We start from the raw sequence: 23,644 nt of genomic DNA, 5'->3' as shown, positions 1-23,644 counted from the left end.
ATGATTTTATGTGGCCTGCCACATCAATTATGTCATCCGCCACATTATTTTATGTGGTCTACCACATCATGTATGTAGTCCGTCTTATTATTTTACATGGCCTACCACATATTTATGTTGCCTGCTGTGTCATTTAAATTAGCCTGACATATCATTCAATGTGGCCTCCCACTAATTTATGTGGTCCGCCACTTTATTTTACGTGGCCTACAACATCATGGCCTGCCGTATAATTTTATGTGGCCTGGCATGTCATTTATTGTGTCCTGACATATCATTTTAAGTGGCCTGCCACATCATTTATGTGGTTTGTCAGGTCATTTTAGGTGCTCTGTCACGATGTTTATGTGGCCTACCACATTATTTATGTGGTCTGCCAGATCATTGATGTGGTGCACAACATTATTACATGTGTTTTATTCGGCCTGCCAATTTTTTTATGTGGCCCGCCATTTATTTTGCCCACCACATTATTTTATGAGCAGGCCATATCATTTATGTGGTCTGCAATGTTAAGGAGGTGGGCAAAGTGTTTATTCAATGTTCTGTATTCATATATATCAGGGGTCGCCGAGCCACATGCGGCTCTTTGGTCACTCTGATGTGGCTCAGCTGCATGATCAACGACCTCCCCGACTATTTCGGGAGGTTTCCGGAGTTTGGTGCCTCTCCCAGGAATCACTCTGGGACAACATTCTACGGTCTTCACCCGGTCTACAATATTGAGTGCATGCCGTGATGGCAATGCTTTTAACTTCCTCTTTAACATGTCGTCGCGCCCGCTTTTACACAATGCTATCTGCTTATCGGCCGGTCGCATGCTATACGCAGCTCTTGTCAACTCACACATAAACCTGCAGGGCATACTTGTTCAACAGCCATACAGGTTACACTGAGGGTTGTAATATAAACAACTTTAACACTCTTACTATTATGCGCCACACTGTGAACCCACACCAAACAATAATTACAAACACATTTCGGGAGAACATCTGCACTGTAAGACAACATAAACACAACAGTACAAATACTCAAAATCCCATGCGTCCCTGACATTTCCTGGCTATTATACACACCCGCTAGCACCAAACCCGCCCACCTCAACCGACACACGGAGGGGAGGTGGGGGGTGGGGTGCTATCGGGTGTGTATAATGTAGCCATGAAGAGTCAGGGATGGATGGGATTCTGGGTATTTGTACTGTTGTGTTTATGTTGTCTTACAGTGCGAATGTTTTCCCGAAATGTGTTTGTCATTCTTAAATGGTGTGGGTTCACAGTGTGGTGCATATTAGTAAGAGTGTTAAAGTTGTTTGTATTACAACCCTCAGTGTAACATGTATGACTGTTGAACAACTATGTCTTGCAGCGGGGAGCGTGCGTCTGCAGGAGCCACATACAATGTGTAACTGGGCTGGTAAGCTGTTTGTGCATGTTGTAGAGCAGTGGTTCTCAAACGGGGGTACGCGTACCCCTGGGGGTACTTGAAGATATGCCAAGGGGTACGTGAGATTTTTTTTTTAATATTCTAAAAATAGCAACAATTCAAAAATCCTTTATAAATATATTTATTGAATAATACTTCAGGCGCCAGCGCCCCCCGCGACCCCGAAAGGGAATAAGCGGTAGAAAATGGATGGATGGATGGAATAATACTTCAACAAAATATGAATGTAAGATCATAAACTGTGAAAAAAAGTACAACAATGCAATATTCAGCGTTGACAGCTAGATTTTTTTGTGGACATGTTCCATAATTATTGATGTTAAAGATTTTTTTTTGTGAAGAAATCTTTAGAATTAAGTTCATTAGTCCAGATCACAATCCCCAAAGAGGGCACTTTAAGTTGATGATTACTTCTATGTGTAGAAACCTTTATTTATAATTGAATCACTCCTTTATTTTTCAACTAGTTTTTATTTATTTTTATATCTTTTTTTCCAATTAGTTCAAGAAAGACCACTAAAAATTAGCAATATTTTGCACTGTTATACAATTTAATAAATCAGAAACTGATGAGATATAACTGTGTTTTACTTCTTTATCTCTTTTTTTTTTTCAAACAAAAATGCTTTGCTCTGATTAGGAGGTACTTGAAATAAAAAAATGTTCACAGGGGGTACATCACTGAAAAAAGGTTGAGAACCACTGTTGTAGAGGGCATTAAAGGCAGCGCTTTCATAGCACTCCCTTATTATTGTTGTTTGGATGAATATCATCAGATTCGGGAACCTCAGAAAATATGGGAGGGTTGGCAAGTGTAATGCTTTTATTTATAAATGGTTGATTTAAATCAACCATTTATAAATACACGTCAGTAGGCTAAATTAACCTCTTCAACATAAGTGTAATGCTGTCAAGCGGCATTTATGTGAAACTCGCGGGCCGCACTAACATTAAATTTTCTCATTAAGGTGCGGGCCTCGTGTCTGAGACCCCTGGTTTATACACAAAGCAAAACAAACTCTGTATGCAGTGTTATCTCATTTTAAATTTCAAAAGAGTTTTGCGGCTCCCATTGTTTTCTTTATTTTGTGAAACAGGTCAAAATTCCTCTTTGACTGGTAAAGGTTGCCGACCCCTGATATATATTGAGTGTTACACGCGGCCCTCTGAGGGCCACAATAACTGCCCTCAATGAAAAGGAGTGACGTAGAGGTTCTTGGACTAGATTCCTAACAACAGCAGAGGCCTCCTGTCACGGTGAGGATCTTTTCCTTGCATTAATATATTTACCTGGCAGATGGCGACCGCCACAGGAAACAGAGAGGGCCACACCCACAGGGGCCCCTACTCAGCTGAGACGGGGAGGCTGCTGGAAGCTCAGGTGAGGTCACCTGAGTTCATGCTGACTCAGCTTGAGGTCAAACATTGTGAGAATGTGCATGATTCACTTCCTCTTTTGGAGAAGGAGGAGGCGGAGCCTCAGAAGCATGTGTTGTGTTTCAGTGTAACGGTGGGAGCGTGGAGATAAAGTCTGCTGGACGTGTGCTCGCACTCAGGGACCCTCAGGTAGCTCATCTACTGCCACGTGCTGTGATGTATGCTAGTTACACTGTAATATTCATGTTGCAGGGTAGCGCCATCTGCAAAATGAAAAAGGAGCTGAAAGAGGTGGTCTGCTGGAAAATACCTCTGTGGATGCTACTCCTCTTCCTCCTCGTCCTCATCGTCGCCATCATCCTCATCGCTCTGGCCCTCTGCCCCGGTAAACTTTCTAGATTGTCCTTGTGTGTGTGTGTGTGTGTGTTATTTGACACCACAATAACATTAATACTACATGTGTGTATTATCTGTCACCATAATAATACCATGTGTGTATTATTTGACACCATGATAATACCACTTGTTGTGTATTATTTGACACCATAATAATACTATGTGTGTATTATCTGACACCGTAATAATACCATGTGTGTATTATCTGACACCATAATAATACTACAAACCCCGTTTCCATATGAGTTGGGAAATTGTGTTGGATGTAAATATAAACGGAATAGAATGATTTGCAAATCTTTTTCAACCCATATTTAATAGAATGCACAACAAAGACAATACATTCTATGTTCAAACTCAAAAACTTAATTTTTTTTGGGCAAATAATAACTATCTTTGAATTTCATGGCTGCAACACGTACCAAAGTAGTTGGGAAAGGGCATGTTCACCACTGTGTTACATCATCTTTTCTTTTAACAACACTCAATAAACGTTTGAGAACTGAGAAAACTAATTGTTGAAGCTTTGAAAGTGGAATTCTTTCCCATTCTTGTTTTATGTAGAGCTTTATTCGTTCAACAGTCTCCGCTGTCGTATTTTACGCTCCATAATGCGCCACAAATTTTCGATGGGAGACATGTCTGGACTGCAGGCGGGCCAGGAAAGTACCCACACTCTTTTACTACGAAGCCACGCTGTTGTAACACGTGGCTTGGCATTGTTTCGCTGAAATAAGCAGGGACGTCCATGATAACGTTGCTTGGATGACAACATATGTTGCTTCAAAACCAGTATGTACCTTTCAGGATTAATGGTGCCTTCACAGATGTGTAAATTACCCATTACTTTGGCACTAATGCACCCCCATACCATCACAGATGCTGGCTTTTGAACTTTGCGCCTATAACAATCCGGATGGTTATTTTCCTCTTTGTTCCGGAGGACACCACGTCCCCAGTTTCCAAATATAATTTGAAATGTGGACTCGTCAGACCACAGAACACTTAACCACTTTGCATCAGTCCATCTTAGATGAGCTCGGGCCCAGCGAAGCCGGCGGCGTTCCTTGGTGTTGTTGATGAATGGCTTCCGCTTTGCATAGTAGAGTTTTAACTTGCACTTACAGATGTAGCGACCAACTTTAGTTCCTGAAAGTGGTTTTATGAAGTGTTCCTGAGCCCGTGTGGTGATATCCTTTACACGCTGATGTCCGATTTTGATGCAGTACCGCCTGAGGGATCAAAGGTCCGTAATCTCATCGCTTACGTGCAGTGATTTCTCCAGATTCTCTGAACATTTTCATGATTTTACGGACCGTAGATGGTAAAATCCCTAAATTCCTTGCAATAGCTCGTTGAGAAATGTTGTTCTAAAACTGTTGGACAATTTGCTTACAAATTGGTGACCCTCACCCCATCCTTGTTTGTGAATTACTTAGCATTTCATGGAAGCTGCTTTTATACCCAATCATGGCACCCACCTGTTCTTAATTAGCCTGCACACCTGTGGGATGTTCCAAATAAGTGTTTGATGAGCATTCGTCAACTTTATCAGTATTTATTGCCACATTTTCCAACTTCTTTGTCACGTGCTGTTGGCATCAAATTCTAAAGTTAATGACTATTTGCAAAAAAAATTGTTTATCAGTTTTAACTTCAAATATGTTGTCAATTGTAGTTATATTCAATTGAATATGGGTTGAAAATGATTATCAAATCATTGTATTCCATTTATATTTACATCTAACACAATTTCCCAACTTATATGGAATCGGGGTTTGTATGTGTGTATTATCTGACACCATAATAATACCATGTGTGTATTATCTGACACCATAATAATAATACTACATGTGTGTATTATCTGACACCATAATAATACCATGTGTGTATTATCTGAAACCATAATAATACTACATGTGTGTACTATCTGAAACATAATAGTACTACATGTGTGTATTATCTGACACCATAATAATAATATCATGTGTTTATTATCTGACACCATAAAAAATACCATGTGTGTATTATGTGACACATAATACAATGTGTGTATTATTTTAAACCATAATAATACTGCATGTGTGTACAAACCCTATTTTTGTATGAGTTGGGAAATTGTGTTAGATGTAAATATAAGCAGAATACAATGATTTGCAAATGCTTTTCAATCCATATTCAGTTGAATATGCTACAAAGACAACATATTTGATGTTCAAACTGATAAACATTTTTTTTTCTTTGCAAATTGAGAATTTGATGCCATCAACATGTGTCAAAGAAGTTGGGAAAGGTCCAGCCTAGACCCAGAAGTTCTGGCCAACTAACGACCAATCTCAAACCTCCCATTCCTCTCAAAGGTGCTGGAAAAGGTAGTTGCTGCCCAACTTCATGACCATCTTAAAACTAACAACCTTTACAAAAAGTTCCAGTCTGGTTTCCGCTCTGGCCACAGCACGGAAATTGAGCTAGTCAGGGTCACCAATGACCTACTGATTGCTGCTGATGCTGGCTCCCATCCCTTCTCATCTTCCTTGACCTCACTGCAGCATTCGACACTGTTGATCATCGCATCCTCCTACACCGCCTACACTCCACCATCAGACTCTCTGATACTGCCCTAAACTGGTTCACGTCCTACCTCACCTTGTCTCTCTGGGAGAGGCAACGTCGGACACACTCTCTGTCACCTGTGGTGTCCCTCAAGGATCAGTCCTCAACCCCACAATTTTCACACTACACGCTCCCACTTGGCCGTGTCATCAGCCAGCACAAATTATAATTCCACTGCTATGCCAAAGACACCCAACTCTACCTGAAAACCAGCCCAATCCCCTCTGCAGCCCTGCTATCATCCACACTTCCCAACTGCCTGGAGGAGATAAAGGCGTGGATGAAACACAATTTTCTGTAACCGAGCAGCTCCAAAACCGAAGCCATTCTCGTCAGCACACCACATCAGACCCAGTCATACACCATTACCAGCATCACCTTCTCCGGCCATTGCATTCATTTCTCATCCTCAGTCACTAATCTGGGTGTTAGAATGGACCCTCACCTGACCTTTGAGGCTCACATAAAACAACTGTGCAAGACCTCCTTCTACCACCTCAGGAATATTGCAAAACTCCGCCCCTCACTCACTCTCTCTGATGCCAAGAGGCTCGTCCACGCCTTTGTCCCCTCCAGGCTTGACCACTGCAACTCATTTCTTGTCAGGATCCCCAGCAAGAACATTCAGAAGCTGCAGTACTTACAGAATAGTGCTGCTAGGATCCTGATGAGACTGCAGAAATACAACCACTTCACACCAGTTCTCAAATCCCTTCACTGGCTTCCTGTTCCACTCAGGATTGAATGCAAAATCTCTAATCCAACCCACTAGTGCCTCCATAGAAGCGCCCCCCTCTACATCAAAGAACTGCTCAGCCCCAAATTCTCCACACGACACCTCTGCTCCGTACAGATTAACCTCCTCCAACCTCCGAACAATGGGAGACTGGGTTTTTTGCGCCGCCGCTCCCAGTCTGTGGAGCGCTCTCTCTGACCACCTGAGTGCACCACAGGCTGTGGATGCTTTAAAAAAAGGCTTAAAAACCCTTCTTTTTAAAAAAGCCTTTTTAAAATATTTGCGTGCTAGTTCTATTTTTTATTTTTCTTTATTTTTATTATCTTTTTATTTATTTTTTTAATACACTGTAGCACTTTGAAGTTATTTGCTCAATTAAAAGTGCTTTTTACAAATACAATCTATTATTATAAGCAGTAGTATAATCTGACACCAAAATAATACCACGTGTGTATTATCTGACACCATAATAATAATACTACATGTGTGAACAAACCCTGTTTCCATGTGAGTTGGGAAATTGTGTTATATGTAAATATAAAAGGAATAAAATGATTTGCAAATCATTTTCAACCCATATTCAGTTGAATATGCTACAAAAACAACATATTTGATGTTCAAACTGATAAACATTTTTTTTTTTTTGCAAATTGAGAATTTGATGCCAGCAACACGTGACAAAGAAGTTGGGAAAGGTGGCAAAAAATACTAATAAAGTTGAGGAATGCTCATCAAACACTTATTTTGAACATCCCACAAGTGTGCAGGCTAATTGGGAACAGGTGGGTGCCATGATTGGGTATAAAAACAGCTTCCCAAAAAATGCTCAGTCTTTCACAAGAAAGGATGGTGCGAGGTACAGCCCTTTGTCCACTACTGCGTGAGCAAATAGTCAACCATTTTAAGAACAACATTTCTCAAAGTGCAATTGTAAGAAATTAAGGGATTTAAACATCTACGGTCCTTAATATCATCAAAAGGTTCAGAGAATCTGGAGAAATCACTCCACGTATGCGGCATGGCCGGAAACCAACATTGAATGACCGTGACCTTCGATTCCTCAGACGGCACTGTATCAAAAACCGACATCAATCTCTAAAGGTTATCACCACATGGGCTCAGGAGCACTTCAGAAAACCACTGTCACTAAATGCAGTTTGTCACGACATCTGTAAGTGCAAGTTAAAGCTCTACTATGCAAAGGGAAAGGCATTTATCAACAACATCCAGAAACGCCGCCGGCTTCTCTGGGCCCGAGATCATCAAAGATGGACTGATGCAAAGTGGAAAAGTGTTCTGTGGTCTGAGGAGTCCACATTTCAAATTGTTTTTGGAAATATTCGACATCGTGTCAACGGGACCAAAGGGGAAGCGAACCATCCAGACTGTTATCGACGCAAAGTTCAAAAGCCAGCATCTGTGATGGTATGGGGGCGCATTAGTGCCCAAGACATGGGTAACTAACACATCTGAGAAGGCAATATTAATGCTGAAAGGTACATACAGGTTTTGGAACAACATATGCTGCCATCTAAGCGCCGTCTTTTTCATGGATGCCCCTGCTTATTTCAGCAAGACAATGCCAAGGCACAGAGTGCGGGTACTTATCTGGCCCGCCTGCAGTCCAGACCTGTCTTGCATCGAAAATGTGTTGCGCATTATGAAGCGTTAAAATACAACAGCGGAAAGCCTGGACTGCTGAACGACTGAAGGTCTACATGGACGGCGTGGCGCAGTGGGAGAGTGGCTGTGCGCAACCGGATGGTCCCTGGTTCAACCACCACCTAGTACCAACCTTGTCACGTCCGTTGTGTCCTAAGCAAGACACTTCACCCTTGCTCCTGAAAGGTGCTGCTTAGCGCCTTGCATGGCAGCTCCCTCCATCAGTGTGTGATTGTGTGTGTGAATGGGTAAATGTGGAAGTAGTGTCAAAGTGCTTCGAGTACCTTGAAAATAGAAAAGCGCTATACAAGTACAACCCATTTATCATTATTATAAAACAAGAATGGGAAAGAATTCCACTTTCAAAGCTTCAAAAATTAGTTTCCTCAGTTCCCAAACGTTTATTGAGTGTTGTTAAAAGAAAAGGTATCTTGTCTTTGTAGTGTATTCAATTGAATATGGGTTGAAAGGGATTTGCAAATCATTGTATTAGAATAGAATAGAATAAAGTTTTATTGTCATTATTTCAGTAAACAGGTTCAAAGAACAACGAAATTGGAGCAGATCCCCTAAGGTGCATATACAATATGGTAATATAAATACTAAAAAAAGATAGAAATAAGAGATGTATCTATATATATGTATATATATCCACACACATGCATATATGCATACATATGAATGTATATACACACATAAATATAACATTATTGCACATTATAGTCCGAAAAAATAAAAACAATTAAAAGACATGACACATGAGGACATAAATGGTAAATGGGTTGTACTTGTAAAGCGCTTTTCTACCTTCAAAGTACTCAAAGTGCTTTGATACTACTTCCGCATGCACCCATTCACACACACATTCACACGGTGATGGAGGGAGCTGCCATGCAAGGCGCTAACCAGCACCCATCATGAGCAAGGGTGAAGTGTCTTGCTCAGGACACAACGGACGTGACGAGGTTGGTACTAGGTGGGGATTGAACCAGGGACCCTCGGGTTGCGCACGGCCACTCTCCCAAATGTGCCACGCCGTCCCTCTTACCATAATATGTTACGTTAACATACCAGGCACCTTCTCAGTTGGTTATTTATGCGTCATATAACGTGCACTTATTCAGCCGGTTGTTCATTATTCTTTATTTATTTTAAATTGCCTTTCAAATGTCTATTCTTAGTGTTGGGTTTTATCAAATAAATTTCCCCCAAAAGTGCGACTTATACTCCAGTGCGACTTATATATGTTTTTTCCCTTCTTTATTATGCATTTTTGGCAGGTGCGACTTATACTCCGGAGCGACTTATACTCCGAAAAATACGGTATTTATCGTTCATAAAAGTTTCACGTAAAATGACTTTCGATCCCCTTTGCATCAATCCACCACTGCGTGTTCAAGGTTCTTTTCATGAAATTGTGCAACCATATTTTCGCTTATGAATGAAACGAAAGCATCGGGGCTGGTGTTTTGTGGTTTTGGAGATGGGAAAAATTCCCTTCAATGAGGATGTGGCACAGAAAAAAAGGAAGCTGCAGTGTTGATGTGAATTTAAAAAAAAAACGGTTTCCTAAGCGTCAGTAAAATCCTTCATTGAAAGTGTATTACAGTACACTTTCAATGACCTCAAAAAATGTTGGTCATTGCTCGTGGAAATACAGTATCAATTCTCAAAAATCTAAAAGACACACAATCTTGACACAAGTTTGTAACAATACAATACATTTTTGTGGATGAAGTCGTGGTGTTGCAGGTTAGATCCTCCACCGCTTGAAGCCCATCACCAAACTGCAGCCGTAGCACAGCGTCAACACAAACGCAAATATCTTGGCTACTACATTAATGCTGTAGTGGTTACCAGTGAGCACCGTGAATACATTTCCCTTAGGGTAGTGTATACACATCACAGCCGTGGTGCTGTTTGGCAGCGGTGTGATGATGGCTCCCCCGTTGTCTGCTGTCACCGCCGCTTCCAGCACGAAGGCGGAAAAATAGAAAAGCAGAGCTATGAAATGGTAGAAGACATCCAAAAAATTCCAATTAGTATTGATGTGGTCTGCCAGGCCGGTGATGAGTAAGGTGAGGTAGGCGGAGGAGAGGAAGAAGGCAATGACAGACACACACTTGACCCAGCCTTGCAGCAGAGGAACGGGAACATTGGAGGAAGCCACCAGGATCCATACTAAACCACCAAATAATATTTCTAAGAGGACAAGCGCTCCAAAGTCCTCAACACGTCCAGTCCCAGTGGCAGCGAAAGGGTGGGGGACATGATGGACATAATGTGCTCACTCAGTGCCTGTTTAATGCTACTATGGCTCTTGGGTAAAAGCTGTTTTTTAGTCTATTTGTGCCATCTTTTAGCACCCTATCGCATCTGCCCGAGGGTAGCAGTTCTAGGTGGCAGTGCCCGGGGTGGAATGGGTCTTTCAGGATGCTCTGTGCTTTCCTGAGACAGCGGGAGCTGTACGGGTCAGCCAGGGAGGGGAGGGGGCATCCGATGATCTTCTGGGCGGTCTTTATGACCCTCTGGAGCGCCGTTCTCTCTGCGCCCGTGCAGCTGCTGAACCACACGTAGATGCAGTAGGTCAGGATGCTCTCAATGGAGCACCGGTAGAAGGACACCAGCAGTTCCTGAGAGAGGTGGTTGTTCCTGAGTATTCTCAGGAAGTGCAGTCTCTGGTGTGCCTCCTTGGTGGTAGCCGTGGTGTTGGTGCTCCAGGATAGGTCGTCGGCCAGGTGGACTCCCAGGAAGTGGAAGTCGGAGACCTTCTCCACGCAGTCACCGCTGATGATCAGGGGCAGGTTGTCCGTTTTATTTCTTCTGAAGTCTATGACCAGTTCCTTGGTCTTGGAGGTGTTCAGGGCCAGGTTGTTGACTGTGCACCAATCCGACAGCTTCTCCACCTCGTCCTGATATGCAGACTCGTCTCCCTCCGAGATGAGCCCCACTACGGTGGTGTCATCCGCAAATTTGATGATGGACTTGCTGGAGTGGGCAGGTGTGCAGTTGTATGTGTAGAGGGAGTAGAGAAGGGGGCTCAGCACGCAGCCTTGTGGAGAGCCGGTGCTGAGGTACAGGCTCGATGACTTGTGGTGACCCAGCTGCACCCTCTGGGGGCGGTTGGATAAGAAGTCCTTAATCCACATCCTTAATCCTTATTCCGTTTATATTTACATCTAACACAATTTCCCAACTCATATAGAAACAGGGTTTGTATTATCTGACACCATAATAATACTACATGGATGTTTTATCTGACACATAATAATAATCATAATACATGTGTGTATTACCTGACACCATAATAATAATACTTTGTGTGTATTATCTGATTCCATATTACATGTGTGTATTATATGACACCATAATAACATGTTTTATCTGACACCATAATCATATCATGTATGTATTATCAGACACCATAATAATACTACTACATGTGTGTATTATCTGACACCATAATAATACTATATGTGTGTATTATCAGCTCTTCACCAGGACGTAGATGAGAAGTTTGACCCCTCGACCTTCAACATTCCTCGCCTCTTCAAGGGCAACTTCAGTCTCCTTGACCTGCCGTTCAGCGACGACCTCCTGGTGCCGTCGTCCAATCAGAGCCAAGCTCTCAGCCATGTCCTGCAAGGCAAGGTCGGTATTAGGCGAGGTCAGACCTCTTTAAAGGCATGCATGAAAACAAGCCACTAGGGGGAACATTCTACTTATGATACACAATATCTGGAATTTTAATTTTCCTGAGGGAACTCTCCTGAAGGAATCAAAGTACTATCTATCTATCTATCTATCTATCTATCTATCTATCTATCTATCTATCTACACAGTGTAGGTGTAGGTTAACTGTATGCGGGACGGCGTGGTGCAGTGGCAGAGTGGCCGTGCGCAACCCGATGGTCCCTGGTTCAACCCCCACCTAGTGCCAACCTCGTCACGTCCATTGTGTGCTGAGCAAGACACTTCACCCTTGCTCCTGATGGGTGCTGGTTAGCGCCTTGCATGGCAGCTCCCGCCATCAGTGTGTGAATGGGTAAATGTGAAAGTAGTGTCAAAGCGCTTTGAGTACCTTGAAGGTAGAAAAGCGGTATACAAGTACAACCCATTTATTTATTTATGATCCTACACAGTGGAGGTTAACTATATGATCCTACACAGTGTAGGTGTAGGTTAACTGTATGATCATACACAGTGCAGATTAACTGTATGATCTTACACTGTATAGGTTAACTGTATGATTATACACAGTGTAAGTTAACTGTATGACTATACACAGTGTGGGTTCACTGTGTGATTATACATAGTGTAGGTTTACTGTATGATTATACACAGTGTAGGTGTAGGCTAACTGCATGATTATACACAGTGTAGGTTAACTGCATGACTATACACAGTGTGGGTTCACTGTGTGATTATACATAGTGTAGGTTTACTGTATGATTATACACAGTGTAGGTGTAGGCTAACTGCATGATTATACAGAGTGTAGGTTAACTGCATGATCATACACAGTGTAGGTTAACCCAGGGATCAATAAAGTACTTTCTATTCTATTCTATTCTATGATCATAGACAGTGTAGGTTAACTGCATGATCATCCACAGTTTAGGTTAGACAGTGTAGGTGTCGCTTAACGTGATAATCATCACCTCAATGGTGTATGATTAAACACAGAGTAGGTTAGCTGTATGATCTTACACAGAGTAGGTTAACTGTATGATCTTTCACAGAGTAAGTTAACTGTATGATCTTACACTCTGTAGGTTAACTGTATGATCATACACAGTGTAGGCTTACTGTATGATTATACACAGTGTAGGTGTAGGTTAACTGCATCATCATACACAGAGTAGGTTAACTGTATGATCTTACACAGTGTAGGTTGATTGCATGAGCTTACCCAGTGTCGGTTAACTGTATGATCATACAAAGTGTCGGTTAACAGTATGATCATACAAAGTGGGACAATGCTGATGTGCACCAGCAGCACAGCAGAGAGACATACTTATAGGGTTTGTTAAAACGTTAGTTTAGGCAGTGGCTCTCTGTTGTTGAAGTGGCCGCCTTAACAACAAAGCGCTGCAGGAAACCCCGGTATCATACTTTATCAGTATCATGCACTATCAAGCAGTATCATGCTTTATCAGTATCATGCTTGATCAGTATCATGCTCTATCAGTATCATGCAGTATACTGCTTTATCAATATGATGATCATACACGGTGTAGCCTAACTGTATGATCATTCACAGGGTAGGCTAACTGTATGATCATACACAGTGTAGGTTAATTGTATGATCATGCACAGAGGCCTAGCGGGTATGACCCGCAGGGTGATGTCATGTGTCCAGTGCAGCCATCCTCGGATAGCATAGTTGCATGCCTGTCTGCTGTTTGCTGTGTTGCATGCCTGCCGCTTGCTGCCTCTTCCTTCCAGGAACTGCCGCTGGCTAGCTGATCAAGAACCAAGCGATGGAAAAGCAGAATGCGTAAGTTTTTCCTCCCCAGTAGATAGCCTCTCCATCACCAATACCTTTGCTGTGCCTCCTCGTGGCAGTCCCATCGGGGACTGCCACTGTATGCTTCGCGGCCTCAGGCTAAACAGCATGGGATCCCCCGGGGGTGGATAGTTTAGGCTCCATCCAGGCTACCACCATCCGACTGACCAGTGCCTACTGGCTCACCTCTTGGTTATAGGCTACTGGAGAAAACCCCTCATGAAAAATCTGTGGCGAGGACCCGCATTAGGTAGTCACCAACAGACCTGGCAGTCCTCTGCAACCCCATGCGGCAGAAGGTTGTCATGAGCTTTTCATGCCACTGGAGGACACCACATGGGGCCAAAACAAAACAGTGTGGGTAGAGACTGCGCACTTCTACCACCATTTAAATCAATTCACTGTGCAGGTGTTTTGCTCCTCCCCAGCACTACACCCACTCCCAAACCCCGCACCTGGGCCCTTCCCATTTCTGAAGGTGGCCTAAAAATGGTCTGTTCCTCATCGCTTGGGCAGCCTACTGCAGCTGCCGGGCCATCCCCTCATGCGGTCGAAAACAAACGTACAAGAGAAACAAATTCCCTTCACGTCAAGGAACGTCCATACACTTTTGAATGTGCGTGATCTCCCTTTCCGCCCGCAGCGAAGAACAAAACTGGTTGCACATGAACTAAACCGATACGGCATTGACATAGCAGCTCTGAGCGAAACCCGCTTACATGGGGAAGACTCAATCACTGAGGCGGGAGAAGGCTACACCTTCTTCTGGGAGGGACATCCAGAAGGCTCCCGTTGTCTACATGGAGTGGGTTTTGTTGCCAGGACAAGCCTGCTTCACAAGATCCCAGTCTCCAGTGGATATAAGCGAAAGGCTCAGGACGTGGCGTGTACCACTCACAGAAAATCGCCATGTCACCCTTATCAGAGCCTACGCCCCAACACTGGATCCAGACCTCGAGAGCAAGGACACATTATATGCCTCACTAAACTGCCATAGAGAGAATGCCTCCCATCAACAAGTTCATACTCCTCTGGGATTTTAACAGGAGGGTGGGCTCTGACAGTGGGCACTGGACCGGAACACCTGGTCAGCACGGGGTTGGTAGGCTTAATGATAATGGGCTTTGCCTCCTTACACTCTGCTCTGAACATCAGTTGATAATCACCAACACCCTGTTCCAGCTCAAGGATAAATTCAAGATCTCCTCGCAACATCCACGCTCCAAACATTGGCACCTCCTCGACTATATTATTACCCGTTGTAGAGACAGGAAGGAGGTCGTAATCTCCAGAGCGATGCGTGGAGCGGACTGCTGGACTGACTTTTGAATGATCAGAATCTAATTTTAGATGGAAGGCTTCCCCCAACTGTGAATCACTCAAATCCAAGCACTCTGTAGAACAGCTCAGAGTACAGCTTGCAGAAAATTTGTCTGCAATCCCTGATACCCACCTCGACCCAGACATCAACAACTGCTGGAGCTAAGGACTGCCATCTATCAGGGAGCAGAGGAATTCCTTGGGTACACCAGGCGTAAACATCAGGACTGGTTTGACATCAGTGCACCAGATATCTATAAATTTCTCCAGGCTAAACACAAAACACATGCTGCTTACTTTGCCAACCCACAATCCATCACACTAAAGAATCGACTCTCCTCCATAAGAGCTGAAGTCCAGTGTACTCTCGGAGCCATGTAAAATGACTGGTGGATCAAGAAAGCCAGCAAGATCCAACTCTATGCTGACTCCAAGATTTCCCATGGATTTTATGATGCCATCAAATCCATAAATGGCCCACAGAGAAAAAACATAACCCCAGTCAGATCGGCAGACGGAGTCACCCTCTATAAGGACACACCCATTTACCCATTCATTTGTCACTTTTTCATCTTTTCTTCAACTTTCTTTTTCCTTTACAAAGCACATTCTGTTTCCATATCTTCCTTACACTTCACACCCACACACACACATACACGTGCGCGCAAGCACTCAGGCACAAAAGAGCTTTTTAAACTCTACCTGCTAATTTCATTGTCGACAACAGTACATTCAATTGATCATTAACCGGTAATCATTCATCACATTTTCCCCAGTCGCCTCCACATTTGTTCTTGTCAGACTTCGTGGCCATTGTGTCTCTTTTGTCTCAGTATCTATCGTCCCCGACGACCGGTTTCGAACCCTTTACTCCGAGTCAATCATCCCAGAAGTCGAGGTTCGAACCCTTTATGTCATCCCAGATGACCGGTTTCGAACCTTTTACTCAGAGTCACTCGTCCCAGACGACGGAGTTCGAATCCTTTACTTTTTTAGGGGAAACCAAATCCCCAGGGCGAGCCACACCCGACTATTTACTTACTCGTCAGTGAAGCAGCCCGTCACTGTAGTCTGATGGGTTTCTAACCCGTTACTCCCCTGGCGACGTCCAACGACCCAGGGTGAGCCACACCCGACTATTAGTTCACTCTTCAATGAAACAGCCCGTCACTATAGTCCGAACACAGTGACGTGAGTTGACCATTATTTACAACTATTATGTGAGGCGGACAAGGCAAAAATGCAACCAATCGATCAAAATCACCGCTCTATGTCTGGGGTACAAAACAGTGTTTGACTTACAGACTTCAGGACAGACTCCTAATGCAGATTTTAGAAAAAGGCTCTGCTTACCTTGATTTATGTTTTAGCATCCCGAACGAAAGCCCCCAAATTGTTGCGTTTTGACCAGATGTTCCTCCGAGGGAATTTAATCTGCTGGTCACCCCCAAGTTCTTTTGATGACACTTAAGATGATTTTAAATGAATCCCAGACAGAATAGGTATTTTGACATTTTATTCCAAAGCTTTGGAGAGACCAATCTATGAACAACACATTCAAATCGCATCGCCCAAGTTGATCTGCAAACACTACGGAAGTCTTGCCTTTTTCACTATGCCACTAGTATCGCTGTTCATGCATTCCAAGCTCAAGGTCGTCTACAGTGTACCATCGGTCATGAGATAGGGAAAAGATAAACAGATTACAAGATGGAACACTAGCTATATCAAATATGACTATGGAACAAAATAAATAACTTTTAATTAAATATGGATATATGTAGATATCTATCTCCGTCAGAAGCCTGGACCCCTTACAAAAGTCACGTCTGGAGAGATACAACATCCGCTCCCTGCCACGGATTTTGGGTCTGACCTGGGAGGACAGGGTCCCACATGTGGATATTTATGACCGGACCAAAACACCTACCATCCAAGTGTTCCTTGTGCAAAGACATCTGCGCTGGGTGGGACATGTAATCCGCATGCCTGCCCAGAGGCAACGTGGGTCACCCCTCCAATGGGCTCACCACTCATCGGAGGGCCATAGAGGTCCGGTGCGTTGTGAGCTTGGCGGCAGCCAAAGGCAGGGCACTTGGCGGTCCGATTCTTGGCTACATAGGCTAGCTCTTGGGACGTGGAATGTCAGCTCGCTGGGGGGGAAGGAGCTTGAGCTAGTGCGCGAGTTGGAGAAGTTTCGGCTGGATATAGTCGGACTCATTTCGACACAGTGAGCTATCATTACGCTAAAAAGCTAATTAGCCTTCACCTCAAGGACTGCGAGCGAGCTAAGCTGCCGCTTATGTTTCTAGAACGTCAACGGGCTCATAGTGATGTTACTAGTAGTTGGGTTGTAGAGGACTGGGAGGTGTTTATTATAATTATACCCAGGTCGTACGACCGATTTGCACGTCAGGACCGCTGCGGGCCTTATGTTTACCTGCTTAACACCTTTCTGTTCAAGACGCTGTCTCTTTTCTCTGCCTGCCTGTGCCGTGAGCACCTACACCATGCGCTCTGAATACGCACTGCCGATTGGCTGTTACCGTTCTGCGTGTAACCAATCAGATGGTTCTGTGGGTGGAACATTGCTGAGGTGCACCAGCAGCACAGCAGAGACACATACTTACAGGGCTTGTTAAGACGTTAATTTAGGCATTGCCTCTTTGTTGTTAAGGCGGCGGTTATCATACTTTATCAGTATCATGCAATATCTTGCAGTTTTATGCTTGATCAGTATCATGCAATATCATGCTTGATCAATATCATGCAGTATCATACTTTATCAATATCATGCTTAATCAGTGTCATGCTTTATCAGTATCATGCTTGCTCAGTATCATGCTCTATCAGTGTCATGCAGTATCATGCCGTATCAATATCATGCAGTTTTATGCTTTATCAATATCATGCAGTATCATGCTTTATCAGTATCATCCAGTGTCATAATTCAAACCCTGCCAAGTGCTGATAGTAAACATTAATCCTGACTTCGTAATTTTCAGGAAAATAAAATGATTTTATTTAGTTCATGTAATTTATTTTTCAGTGTAAAATGGTTCAAGTGGGTTAATAAAGGATTTTAGTTTAAATTGGGATTTAATTTGGATTCATTTCAGGCAAAATTATGCATTTAAATCTTTTTTGATAGACTATTTTAGTTTTGCTTTCTTTTATGTTAATAAGGAGACCATGTTATGCAGAGGTGTACTTATTAAGACAAATCATGCCAGGGTTTCCCGCAGCGCTTTGTTGTTAAGGTTTCATCCTTAACAACAAAGAGCCACGGCCTAAACTAACATCTTAACAAGCTGCTACGCTTTGTTCTGCCTCTGAAGTACGTCTCTGCAGCACCCAGAGTGTCCCACCCACATAACCATCTGATTGGTTACACGCAGAGCGGTAACAGCCAATCAGCAGTTTGTATTCAAATCGTATGGAGTCAGTGCTTCTGCGGTGGGGTGAGCAGATAGGTGTTTAGCAGGTAAGCATAAGGCAGCAGACTCTCCCCAAATCATAATAAACACCTCCCTGTCCCCTACTACTTAACTATTAGTAACATCACTATGAGCCCGTTGACGTTCTAGAAACATAAGCGGCAACTCAGCTCGCTCGCAATCCTTGAGGTGACGGCTAATTAGCTTTTAACGTAACGTTAGCTCACTGTGCGGTGTGTCTGTGTGCGTGCATGCGTGTGTGTCTGTCTGAGAGAAAGACCAGCATTATTGACCTACAGTAAACAACTAAGTTATTTCACTTTACCTTTTTCTGTGTTGATTGAGCAGTGTTGAAGCAGCAAAAAAAAAAAAATTATGTTAAAGGAAGAGTTTCCTGAAGCTTTCTCTGATAGTTGATATAATTATGTAACTGCATCATAAAGCCTACATGAACATGGTGTTCAGGGATGAACAGTCTCTCCTATTGCTATTGTACTATTTGTTCAGCTATAGTTACATTAATCATTAGTAATGTAGCAGCTGAGTTTTGAACAGCATGGTCCCTGCTATCACATGTTGATAAAAATATGACATTTACATATTAACAATCAACTACAGGCTTGCCAAATGCTGTAATAAATTAAGCATGGTGAGTTGAGCATCTGTCAGCATGTGGCCCCACTTTTAACTTTTTTTTTTATTTTTTAAACGCTTACTTACAGTAAGTCATTAAATTTAGTTAAGTCATTATTTTGACTTAGTAAGTCATTATTTAGTCATATTTTTTACTTAGTAAATTACTAAGTCAAAATATTGGCTTACTCAGTCATAATAATGACAGTTTCTCAGGTAACTAGGACTGTTTTGTGTATTGTTTTTACTTTACGGAAAAATGATCGAGATATATATAGTAAATCGGCATTCAGCATATGAAGCGGAAAACACAACCAAAAATTGTAGGCTTTGTCACGCGACGAAGCCGGCATACTTCACTGCCGTCTGTAGTCTTTTGCCCCCCCCCCCCAGGCTGTGGTGGCAGCGATGAGCTGGAGACGTGATGGCGACAGGCCGAGTTACGCTGTTCCTTACACCCAGCCAACCCCTTCCCCCCAGAGAGACACCACCTTAACTAACAAATTCTCTGGGGGAAACACTGCATGCTATTTTTAGTTCTGGAAAATAACTGAGGAGCCCTGATCCAAACGATCATGATCATGTAGTGTGATCACTGGAGGACGCGGATAAACATGCTACACTCCAAATAAGAGCAGGCATGCTACTCGCTAAGCTAGCAACTAAGGTATGTTAAAACAGGGAAATAATTAAGTGCTTAGTAAAGTTCAGGAAGTGTAGCTCAGAGCATAGCAGAAAGTAAGCAGTTATTACCATATTTCACTGACTATAGGCCACACCCACTCAATTTAAGAGGAAAATATTCATAGCACAGGACTATAAGTCGCAGATATATATACATTTTGAAATGAGTTAGTTACACAGACATATTTATTTACATACCTTAATTGTTTCCAAGCGGTGTCTGCAAGGCGGCAGTAAAATAGCTGATCAAACAAAACAGAAGTCATGGTCATGGACCCACTTGTTGCGTAAGCTAGCTCTAGTCAGCTAAACTGCCTCAACACCACGGTGACGTTTTGGTGAATTTACTGAGGAATTGGTGAAAGTGATACAATATAAAAGTAATGTAAGTTAGTAACACTAACACAGACACTCGTACACCTGCTAGCATATTAGCTAATGCTAGTGATGCAAGCTTGATTATATTACGATAGCACGTACAAATATGCATGAATACACTCCTACAGACATCACACATGGGACACCTTAGTAAGTAAGAATAGTGTCAGTTATATTGTAAAACTTACAAAAATTGCTTGGAGTGATTAGTCAAGAATCCATAGGAGTAAAAACGCTATGGACGGCCAGAAGACTGAAATGCACTTCTACTTTTAGTTGAAAGCACTAAATAAAGGACACAGCAGCACATGCAGTGAGGGAACTCATCAAAAAGATGGCGCCATAGCACAACCAAAAACACCTTTTCATATTTAAAAAAATATTTTTATTTGAAGAAAAATCCATAAATTAGCCGCACCATTTTAAAAGCAGCAGGGTTCAAAGTGTTGCGAAAAAGTAGCGGCTTATAGTCCAATACTTGAATAAGTCCATTACGAAGATACTTGAATAAGTCCATTATACTGGAAGGATTAGGGCGATATTTGTATTTTCTCCAAATCATTTGTGATTAAACCAAAGTGTTTTGACTCTGTTTTTAATCACACAATTATAATAATCATGAACTAGTTTTAATATTGATGTTAAATACTTGTATTACACAGCAACTTTTTTTGTTATATTAACCTTTCTATAACTCTTAGTAATGGACTTGTTCACTTATTGGACTATAAGCCGATCTTTTTTTCCTACACTTTGAACCCTGCTGTTTTTAAAACAGTGCAGCTCAATTATTGATTTTTCTTTGCTGCCGACCATAAACTTTTTTTTTTTTTTAAACATGCTAAGACACCGAAAAAGTGTGTCAAAGTTTGTGCTATGGCACCATCTTTTGGACAAGTTTGCTCACTGCAGGTGCTGCTCTGTCCTTCCATTTAGTGCTTTCAACTGGAAGTATAAGTGCTGTTCAGTCTTCTGGCCATCCATAGCAAATTCTACTTGTATGGGTTCTTCATTCATCACTCCAAGCAACGTTTTGAAATGTTTACAATATAACTAAAACAATTCTTACAGACTAAAACGTCCTATGTGTGATGTCTGTAGGAGTGTTTTTATGAGGGGCCGTTAGGAACATTATTCAGAATTACTTTTTACATACACTACTTATGCTCTCACATAAACAACTGAAATGTTTTTCTCTCACACACTACTGAAACACTCTTATACACACTACTGAAATGCTCTCACATACATTACTGAAGTGCTCTCACATACACTACTGAAATGCTCTCACATAAACAACTAAAATGTTTTACTCTCACGCACACACACCACTTGCGTGTGAGATACAACAGTTTTAGTAGTATGTGTGCAAGGATTTCAGTTATATGTGTGAGAGCATTTTACCAGTGTGTATGTAAGAGCATTTCAGTAGTGTGTGAGAGCATTTCAGTAGTGTATGTAAGAGGTATTTCTGAATAATGTCCCTAACGGCCCCCCATACGTTTTCATGCATATTTGTACGTATGGAAATATAATCAAGCTTGCGTCGTTAGTATCAGCTAATATGCTAACAGGTTTAAGAGTGTCAGTACTCATAGATCCGTATCGCAATCGGCACATTTTTGATCTCAAGCGATGTTTTAGATGTTATTTTTTAAGTAATTGTGGTTGGATTGAGACCTCCAGAGGTTTGCACATCTTTGTTGCTATCGTGCTAACAGTGACTTGTCTTCCTGGGTGAAGCTGACCGTGGTCTACAGCTCCTCTCCTGCTCTGAGCCGCTACTTCTCTGAAGCCGAGGTCCACGCCTTCAGGTCTGCGCCGCCATTCCCCCCCCCACTCCAATCCCAATCGGCGCTGACCTTCTGCCCTGGTCTTGTTCTGCAGGAACGGCTCGGTGGTGGCCGAGTACCGGTTGACCTTCCTGATGCCGGAGCAGCAGCAGGAGCAGCTGACAAGGTTCACCTTGAGCAGGGAAATGGTCTACAATGTGCTCAGGCAGTCCCTGCACCAGCAGGAGGACCGCGGCGCCTACATCGACCCGCTCTCTCTCACCTTGGTCTGAGGCCTAGGGGGATTCTTCCCATCTTCTTTGGATTCGCCAGAGACACTTCAATAGGTACACCTGCACAGGAGAGATCCACCAATATCATTATCGACCTTGCGATCTGGCATTTTGACATGTCGTTGCCACAACTACATCAGCAGATATAAAATATCATAAACTCTCTTTTATCAGTATAGCAGAGCAGAGGACAGAAATTGTTATTGTGCTGTGGCGCCATCTTGTGGCCGAATTGGTTCACTGCAGTTTTTTCTGCCCTCTGATGGCAGATATTTAACATTTACCTATTTCTTTACATACACTGTAAACTAAAAAAAAACTGTACATTTTGTGGTTGAAAAAAAGGCAGCACAGTTGCTAAATTATACCACAATCAGGCATGTTATTTTACCGTCTTTTGATCTCTGTAAAAATATAAAAATAAAATATTTTTTTATTTTCTCCGACCTACAATGTGTTAAAATCTTGATCTGTCTCTTTGCCATAACAACGGTTTTCACGTAAAGAGCACGGTTTTTGATCTTCAAGTGGTGAAAACTACGGTTTTCCAATAAACAATTATGAACTTAAACAATGGAATCTACGAGCGAAACAGCAATGATAATTGGTTGGTTTACCATATAAGTACATCCATGATTTGTTGTTTACTATGATGAATCACAATTGGTCAAGATTAAGGCAAATCATTACAGCAGGCCAATCAGAGGCAAGCTAGGGCGGGTCATTGAACCAGAAAGTGAAATAAAAATGGGAGAAGAGAAGAATATTGATTTATATACTTAAAAACTAGTGGAAGATGGCAGAGGGATTCTCTTCCTTAGATTGTTATTTTAACAATGTAGACCACATGGAGCTATTCTCACTACTTTTGTCGAGCACAAAGAAAATAACATTTGAGTTAAATGTAAGTTGTGTCTTGGATCAAAGATCCTATCTGCTGCCCAAAACAGCAATTCAAATCTGCTGCAACAGCTACAAAACCAACATGCTTGGACGAAGCTAGTAAAGAGAGACACACTTCACTTCCACCTCCACCTAAGGATTTTAACGGAGGAACTGCTAGCCAGGACAACATTGATTGAGCCATTTCAGCGTATGGGCGTGGTGATTGGCTCATGATACCTAAGATTAACCGAAGGAGAGTTTGAAGCCAGATGGAATAATCACAAGGCTTCTTTTAGAAACCAGAGCCTCCGGAATTCTACAGAACGCAGCAAGCACATTTGGAACCTCAAAGACAATAATGTTGAATGTTCAATAACATGGCAAATTCTTGCATCCAGCACACCTTACAACAGTCGTAATAAAAGATGCAACCTATGCTTAAAAGAGAAACTGTTATCACCCAGACCTGTCATCCCTCAACAAGCGCAGTGAAATTATATTAG

General features: G+C 42.4%; 1 protein-coding gene and 1 pseudogene across 1 annotated transcript in view; one reads left to right on the top strand and one right to left on the bottom strand.

Annotated features, from left to right (window-relative positions):
* LOC133537124 (TPA-induced transmembrane protein) overlaps positions 1-22,709 on the top strand; it is a 25,556-nt gene extending 2,847 nt beyond the window's left edge. Inside the window, exons 2-7 of the mRNA XM_061878005.1 lie at positions 2,744-2,827; positions 2,950-3,012; positions 3,076-3,208; positions 11,721-11,881; positions 21,935-22,005; positions 22,079-22,709. Of these exons, the coding sequence (XP_061733989.1) occupies positions 2,744-2,827; positions 2,950-3,012; positions 3,076-3,208; positions 11,721-11,881; positions 21,935-22,005; positions 22,079-22,256 (690 nt within the window). The 3' untranslated portion in view covers positions 22,257-22,709. The remainder of the gene's footprint in view (positions 1-2,743; positions 2,828-2,949; positions 3,013-3,075; positions 3,209-11,720; positions 11,882-21,934; positions 22,006-22,078) is intronic.
* LOC133537125 (protein MAL2-like) lies at positions 9,395-10,648 on the bottom strand (annotated as a pseudogene).
* Positions 22,710-23,644: the final 935 nt, after the last annotated feature.

This window comes from Nerophis ophidion, linkage group LG18 (assembly GCF_033978795.1).
Source record: "Nerophis ophidion isolate RoL-2023_Sa linkage group LG18, RoL_Noph_v1.0, whole genome shotgun sequence".
NCBI classification, from domain to species: Eukaryota; Metazoa; Chordata; class Actinopteri; order Syngnathiformes; family Syngnathidae; genus Nerophis; species Nerophis ophidion.
Note: the sequence above shows the minus strand (reverse complement) of the source record. Positions and strands in the feature narration are given on the sequence as shown.